This window comes from Primulina huaijiensis, chromosome 18 (genome assembly GCF_012295235.1).
Source record: "Primulina huaijiensis isolate GDHJ02 chromosome 18, ASM1229523v2, whole genome shotgun sequence".
In the NCBI taxonomy this organism is placed as follows: domain Eukaryota; kingdom Viridiplantae; phylum Streptophyta; class Magnoliopsida; order Lamiales; family Gesneriaceae; genus Primulina; species Primulina huaijiensis.
The window spans coordinates 20,202,251-20,211,126 of record NC_133323.1 but is presented as its reverse complement, the minus strand read 5'-3'; the positions used below and the strand labels follow the sequence as shown (position 1 = coordinate 20,211,126).

General features: G+C 34.8%; 1 protein-coding gene across 1 annotated transcript; it reads left to right on the top strand.

Moving 5' to 3' along the window:
* The first annotated feature begins 3,924 nt into the window (after nt 1-3,924).
* LOC140964129 (uncharacterized) lies at nt 3,925-5,721 on the top strand. Its single transcript, XM_073423665.1, has 2 exons — nt 3,925-5,090; nt 5,288-5,721. The coding sequence occupies exons 1-2, from the start codon at nt 4,005-4,007 to the stop codon at nt 5,600-5,602; spliced, it is 1,401 nt and encodes a 466-aa protein (XP_073279766.1). The 5' UTR covers nt 3,925-4,004; the 3' UTR covers nt 5,603-5,721.
* The last annotated feature ends 3,155 nt before the right edge of the window (nt 5,722-8,876 follow it).

Sequence of the window (8,876 nt, the reverse complement as noted above, 5' to 3'; positions counted from 1 at the left end):
ACGATAGACTTTAGCTCAATATTCTCTTTTGAGAGAGTTGTGTTCAACTTATTTCTTTTGATCCAGTCAGCATTCAACTCCTCATATAGCTTTTGTACATTTTTAGAGTGATTTATTCATCATCTTCCTCTAGAGTGTCTTGAATAATCGAATCCCCAAAAGTTTTAGCATTAAGGCATACTGATTTTAGAGAGTTGTTCTGACCAGGTGTTGCAACACGAGAGGCAACACCCAGTGGATTGACTTGTAACCAGCGTATTTCTTCCAAAAGTGCGATTAGGGAAGTGTGACTTTCTTCTTGGTTAGCTTCTTGATCTTCATCGGATTTCTCATCATTTAAAGATACATCCAGTCCTTTATTTTCTAGAAACCTATTTGCAAATTCATTCGCATAATGTCCGAAATCATTGCATTATCTACATTGCACAAAATCAAATCTTTTAGAATCAATTTGATTCTTATCTTCATTCCTTTGATCAAAATTGTCATTGGTAGGAAACTTTTGAGTTTTTTCAAGAGCAGTTAGACTAGGAAACTTAGATTTTTGTGATATTTTCTTTTTGTCTCTTATTCTTTTCAAATAATCTCCAAACTTCTTCGTGATATAAGAGATAGAGTCTTCACAAAGATCTGACTAATTGACTTCTTATGATAATTGAAGAAGATCGTTGTAAGAATCATTAGAGACTTGGAAAGCAATGGTCTTATCTTTTTTTCCTTATTTTGTAAGTCCGTGTTCATGTCGAAATCATGAATAGGACTGAACAAGTCTTCCACATAGAGTTGAGATATGTCTTGTGTTTCATCAAATGTAAAATTTTCGATACTTAATTGTTCAGAAAGTGATCTAAGTACTTTTCTAACCAGTCGTTCATTCGATATTGGATCTCCAAGGATAAATGCTTTGTTAGCAATATCTCTGAGGTGACAATCATAATCAATGATTTTTTCAGTCTCTCCCATCCTCAGAAATTCGAATTTAGATGTTAGAATTCTTAAATTTTTACTTCGAACACTTTCAGATCCATCACGATGCTTTTAAAAGATTTCTTATGCGTCGTTAGCAGAAATACAGTTGGTAAACAAACTGAACATGTTTAGATCAACTGATGTGAAGATAATGTTTAAAACCCTTGAATTGTGGTTCGAAAATTGTACTTCATCAACTGTACATTCACTTCCTGGCTTTGGCAGACTGTCATCACCTTCATCTACTCTTTTCGATGGATTCCAACCATTGACAACTCGTTGTCATGCTCTCTGCTACTACTTAACTTATAATCCATCCAAGTGTAAGTTGTCTGCAAGTAATATATTTCGTAAGTACGAAATCGATCCACAGAGAGGTTATTTTAAGTTAAAGGTAATATTTTTAGCATAAAAAATAATATTTTTAATTAAAAAAAGTATGATCTCGGATATAGCTAGCTCAATCCTGGCTGGCTATACATATCATGTAGTAACGAGAGATGGGACAAGCAAAGTCGTAGTATATATACCCAGTGAATCATAGGATGAAGTTACTTGACGCTCTTACCATGATCCGATGGGTGCAATCAGATTTTAATTATGACATTCTTGATCAAGATGTTGATGAAAAGAATAGGGCTAATTAGGGTAAGCTCGAATAAGAATAAATATTATTCTGAATCCAATGAAGTTGTTAACTCACGGTTAGCTGTATCCCAGAATCATCGAGGGTCACATAAGTATTGAATTCGGTGTTCCTGTTGAGATAATCAAATTCAAGTAGTTGAATTTGGTGTCTGTAATTTGATGAAGATCAAACAGATTGCTTATAAATGAGTTTATAAGGTAATTCCGTATGATGGAAGATGTGGATGTTAGGTTAATAGCTAATTTTGTGAGGAGAGTGGAACTATCTGTTTTAGTGAAGGAGTTCACAAAACTTGCAGCTGCCGAAAATGGACAGTGAAAATTTTGATATTCGAAATTTTCAATTTTCATTATATGAACGAGATTTATACAATCGATAAATCGGCGCTGTCCGATCATCGATCGGGGTTATAATGAGTTCACATTTATTTATTTAGTAAATTTAGAATATATTAATTAAATAATAATGTTAGTAGTGATGACTACGAATATGTACAAGATTCTCGTAGATTATTCAAGAGGGGTCTATAATAGATTAATTAATTGATTAACAATTAATTAAAAAAAATTAAATAATGATTATTTAATTTTATATATATGTCTATACATGTATATATGCGTATTTGTATGTATATATGTGTGTGTATCATGCATTATTAAGAGTTGACTTTACATGATATATACAACATGAGAATTTGAATTAATTAATGAAAATAAAAGAATCCTAGTAGGATTAGGATTATAAATCCTAATTAATGTGAGATTTCTGATTAGATCTTTAGTGCGATCTATATGATGAAATCAGTCTCTGATCGTGAACCTTATTTGATTATCAAAGAAAGAAGAAGATTCGTTCGCATGGATTTATAAGAAAGACCAACTGCGCTAATCCTATACTGGTTTGATGTCAAGTTTTAAATACACAAATGTAAACATATCTAAACACCATATCAATGTATTAAATCATACGACGTCCAATAAATGTTTTGAACGTCAAAACTAAAAATTTTAGACTTTCGTTGTGCTTTGGGTACGAGAGAACAATATTCCAACAAAAATAGGGCTAGGTTTGTGCTTCATCTGATTTCGAGATAATACAATCATGTGCAGCTCATGAGCAATTTCCATCAGCTCTTAATATTTTAACTAACGACTCGGACATTTGTGAGACAGAACTTAGAGTTTGACGGATATAAAATGAACACCCAAAAATTGGGACAGAATTGGAAAACAAAGGCAAAGTATATTGATATAATTAATAATAATCCTTATTATAAAACTTATATTTGTAATCAATAGTAAGTATATCGGTTGTGAATTCGTGATACACAAAGCCTCCGGACCTATAAACAATAGCTCTTTTTATTTATATTTGAATAGGTGTATAGCAAATGTGTGGGGGTATTTCGATGACATATAATTAATTAATTTATGACTGATGGGACTGGGAGTTTCGAATATCACAAGGAATTATTTGCATAAAATTTTCCTTGAAATTTTAAAAATACATGTTTTTATTGTGTGCAAATTAAATTGGTATTTTAGATTTTATTTTTTTTCTAAAAATTTCATGAATGCCATTTACATCACTTTGAAAATATGACAAATTGAAATATTTTGAAAATATGTTATAAATTAATGATCAAAATAATCAGCAGACAAAACGATTACAAAGAATATTTAATTTTCTATAACTCATATTTCAAGTCATGTTAGACTTGTTCATATGTTAATCATGCTAACTGGACGCTACCGTATTCGTGTCATCCAACTAGATCTTGTAGCATCCAATTAGCATAGATAACTTCGGGACTAGTCTAACCAGCTTGAAATATGCTTGTGGAAAATTAAGTTTTCTTTTTAACCGTTTTGACTGCTGGTTATTTTGATCATTGTTCTTTTATATATTATCAAGATAATTCAGCTCGCCCGATTCCAAGTGGTACAAGGGTTGTTCGTATAATTTTTATAAAAAGTCAAGGTTTAAAAAGTCATTAAAAATAAGAAATTATTAAAATGTAAATTTTCAAATTTAATTTCTAGTGTTTTTTAATTAAAAAAAACCAACTCTACAAAAATATGGGAGAAATATCACTTGTGTAATATAATAGTAATTGACGTGTTAGTATTGAAAGCTAGTTTGTTAATTTGCAAAAGGTTCCTGTCATTAATTACTACAAAGGTGGCAAGATACCTTAAACCACAAACTGCCGCGTATCATTCTCGAAGAACTTTCGGGAGCTAGCCACGTGTTGCTTCTTTGAGAATTTACAGGCTACGTGTTTCTTCTCATCTTCCACAAATTGTATACACAAATTTGTAACTGCCTCTCCCATTCAGAGTTTCACGGATCAGTTTTCGAGAGAGAGAACAGCAACAGTGTAAGGATGATGAATGTTTTCGCTTTGGGTCTTTTGTTCACTTCACTTGTGACGGCGGGGTTCTTTTCTCCGACCCCGGAGAAGCAGAATTCCAAAGAGAATATCGTGTTGAAAGATGGGCACAGGATTGTGGTTGAATTTGAGAAGGATAATGGAAATACCAAGGTCTCCATTTCACCCCAAGATCACAAGGGGTCCACGGAAAATATGGAGGACAAAGTGTCTGAGAAGTCGGAGGGCGTGAACGGTAGATTAAAAGAAGAAGATTCCGCGATACCTGAAGAAATCCATCGTGGGTTTAGTCCAAGTGAGCTTGTGTGCGATGCATATGGCAAGTGTAAGCATAAAATTGCTGCCGCCATGGGTAAGACGAAAGAAGCGGTGGCGGAGAAGGCCCATGAGGTCGAGGAAGAGGCGGGTGAGGCCATTGGTAAAGTTAAAGATACTATTACTCATTCAGCGCATCGGGTCTCGGATAAAGCCCGGGAATCAACAGAAAATGTGAAGGAGTCTGCAAGAGAAGCGAAGGATAAGGTTTCTGAGAAGGCCAGCGAAATGAAAGAAGGCGCCTCTGTTCAAGCCGAGAAGGCGAAGAGCCATGTGTCAGAAAAGGCAAAAGAAGCGGAAGAAATGGTGGGAGATGTATCGGACAGAGTGAAACAGGGCGCTCAAAGGGTGAAAGAAGAAGGGAAAAGAGAACTAAGGGGCTCGTTCCAGAGGGCTCGGGATATTGGGGTCCGCGTTTTTGCATCCTTGGTACCCCCGATGAACTTGAACTCGGTGTCTGGCGTGCTGCATTTGCTGGGATTTACGGCGGCTTATGGGATGTGCATTTGGGTTACTTTCGCTTCGAGTTATGTTCTGGCTGGGACTTTGCCTAGGCACCAGTTTGGTATGGTGCAGAGCAGGATTTATCCTGTGTACTTTAAGGCTATGGCTTATTGTGTGGGGATGGCATTGTTCGGACACTTACTGAGCCAGAGGAAAAGGTTGTATCCAGTTAGTGTTGGCATGTTTCAGTCTTTCAATCTTGTGGTATCACTTGTTATGGTTTTGGCCAACATGATGTATTTGGAGCCCCGCGCAACAAAGGTTGGAACTTGTTTTATTGCTGTTTCAAATACCTCTGAAGTACCTGACAGCTTAGAAATTAATTCATTGCTGTTATAGTTAGTATAGAGTTCTTTTGCATATTCGTGGAGGACAGTCTCTCGGGGGATGAACAAGAATTTGTAGATGCATGTGTAGTAGTAGTACTTCAAGTTGTTGCTTAATTTATATGCTTGCAGGTGATGTTTGAAAGAATGAAGATGGAAAAGGAAGAAGGGAGAGGAAAAGAGAGCGGCGTCACGGAGCCGAGAGGCCGAAACGTCGATCCGACAACCGAATCTCTGGCGAGAGGCCTAAGCAGCACGGAAGGGAGTCCGGGATCAGCTGAAGGAAAACAAGAGGATACAGCAGCAGAAGCCAAGGCTGAAATGGCGAGAATGACAGAGATGCTGAGGAGGCTGAACTCTTACTCTTCATTCCTCAATGTTCTGACTCTTATGTCTCTCACATGTCACCTGGTCTACTTAGGACAACGCTTGCATGTCGCATGTTAATTGGAGTTTGTATAGAATGACTTGTCGTGGGATCGATATCTGTTTCATATTTCATCGTGTTACGTAGTTGTTACTAGTCTGACAATTGTAGCCAAAATACACGAATCATTTTCATGTTCTATTTTTTTTTTTAACATTAAAAAATAAAATATAATCAATCCGAGAGATTTAGAAGAACAACACGAGAAAGCTAAGATAAAATATTTCTATCTAGCCATCGACATGTTCTAGTCTGCAACTAAAAGATAAGCCAGCAACTCAATGTACAAAATGAATAAGTTGTACGCAAATATGATTAGGTTAGTAAATGATTGAAAATAAATATAGACGAAAGTTTGTTATATGTAAGTTCAAAGATAATGCTTCTATGTCTCTCTTTTTCTGTCTCCAGTAAGATTTTACTAGAAGATTTGATTGGTACAGCTGTTTGTACAAAATTACTTTTGCTCGGTTCATCAACCCTATGAAGCTGAAACTCATAGCAACTATTCAATCAACTGAATTTACATAGAAAAACTTTTCTGACGGTTATTAAAACGTCTACTACTCATTTTTTTTAAAATATACTATAAATTTTTTTCCTATATGCTTTCGGCCGAAATAATCATACATATACATATATATAATTTTGTCATTTAAAATAAACCATCCTATTATTTAAAAATCTAAAAGAACGCACTGCAAAATATAAAATCGTAAGATGACAACTAAATCTAAAACTGGTATTTTCAAAATAAATCATAAGAATCTTAAATCCTCTCAAAACCATCAAAAGTCATCAACGTCATAAAATATTTAAAATTATACTAATGCGAAAAAACTAGCAAAGGTCCTCGGGTTATTAGCAAAATCAGCTCAGCCAGTTCAACCATCAAGTCCTCCATCATCATCAAAATTATTATCACCTGCTTGCATCATTCATATCTAGTGAGTCTATTGGCTCAGTAAACCTTAACCGTTATAACAAGTAATACATATACATCCACAAGCAACAATGAAAATATTTTTAATAAAAATAGCATTTCATGAATATGCATAACTTTAAACCTTTTTCCTTTCATCATATACATATACGTTTACTTTTTATTTAATTCAGATGATTAATTGTGCTTCCCGTTTCAGCTTTTGGTCGATGGATTCATCTACGTATAACCATGGTACCAGACGGCAGGGACATCAGCGATACTCTTACCCGTCAACTGATCATTGGCCTTACATATCATCATATCCTTTCATATTATTAACAATCAAGTCACTTCCTTCAACCTTTCTGTGAGATCCCGAGAATAAACAATAGTCCAATAACTTTTAAAATAGTTTTGATGGCATTTTTGTAAATAAGATGTTTTGGGCTCATTGTAAAGAAAATTTAAACTCGTTTTCCGCTGTAATTAATCAACCCTAATCTAATTGCATGGTAATAACGATTAGGAGTTAAGAGCCCCACACTTTCATTATAATCATCATTTGTAAAAATTCATGCATAGATATGATTTTTCTTTTAAACTAAGCATGCAACACGTCTTTTAGCATATATCATTTTTGATCATAAAATCCCACAACATTTCAAAATAAACATTTAATCATTCATTACAGGATCCAAGGCACTGCTAGGACGTCTAACATTTTTTAGGTGTAAAATGACTATTTTGCTCCTGAAACCCTAACTTTCTCATTTTACACTTCGACCTTAAAACGACGACCCGAATACATCCAGATTTACCATAATACCTTAAAATACACCCATAAGAATTTCTTAGACTTAAACTTAAGCTCCTCGACTAATTTCTCAATTCGTTTTAAAACTTGAACCTATGTCTCGGTTTTAAACCGAATCAACTCGAAACTTAACCAAACTTCACCAAAGCCGAAACCCTAGTTCATCTACAACACAAATTTTCTTTCAACATTTTACCCTTCTTGTCCAGCCCTTAGCCAAGCCTCTATGGACCCTTAATCATGCTGAAAAACGTCCCTTCCCATAGCCCTATCATGGGAGGCTTGGACCCTTAATCATGCTGAAAAACGTCCCTTCCCATAGCCCTATCATGGCAACCCATTTGTGCAACATAAACATGGATTTAAAAGCATGAAAACTCAATTTTTGATCATGTATTGCCATAAAAACGAAAATATAAAAAAGTATATCATATTTTTTATGCAATCATGTTAAATACACATAATATAGTATGAACGATGAGGGAAAGAAGATTAAGGCGTGCCTATGCGTATTTCATGCACGAAAAAAAAATTTAGATGCGAAGAACGTTGGCAGAGAGGGAGGGGAACTTGCTGCGTTTTATTTCTATAAAAGTGGCGTACAAGCCTTTAAAAATTAGTGTGGCTGCGTGATGGCTGCTAGGGAGAGTCCTAGTGTTACTAGGAGCTTGGTGTGCGTGTGTTTTCATTGTTTTAGGGTTTAGAACACAATCCTTGATATTAAATAATAAGGTGAAAAACTTGACCCAAAAACCATAGTATAATAGGCCCCTTAGGCCCATTAGATAGTAGGAAAATTATTTTGTTCAGGAAGATTTTCGAAAATATTAGCCGAGTTCTCAAAAAGTCCTTATATTCGTCAAAAATCGATTCTCGGTTTTAAATACGACTCGGTATATAAAAACACCTCAAAAAGCACCATTTTCGAAAATACCATATATTAAATAATTAAAAATAATCATTTAATGAAAATATTTTTCCTTTACGGTCCCCGATCTCCGTTCCTCGATCGCGTCTCGAATTACCTTTAAAACATAGTTTTAAGCATTCTAATATAAAACCATATTTTAAACAGGTAAATATGCCTACCACATTCGATAAATACCATTAAAATAATTTAATTAGGTATTTTTCATTATTCCTAGATTTGCGTGCAGTTGGATTACTTTATCGCATTTTGGACCTTACAATTCCTCCATTCCTTAAATGAAATTTCGTGCTCAAAATTAAAACTTACCCAATAACTCCGAGTAGTGACTCCTCATGTCCTTCTCGATTTCCCAATTAGCTTCTTCCTCCTAATGATTTAGCTACTTGACTTTGACCATTTGAATAATTTTATTTCGGAGCCTTCTTTCTTACCCATCTAGAATTTGTTTAGGTATTTCCTCATATGACATATTTGGAGTCTATTTGGAGCCAACTTCAGAGGTTATAATTCAATACATGTTTAGAATTTGACTTGTACTTCCGCAGCATTGAGATATGGAACACATTATGCACTCCAGCTAGCGTCGGTGACGACGTCACTTTTTAAGCTAATGTTCCAATCTTC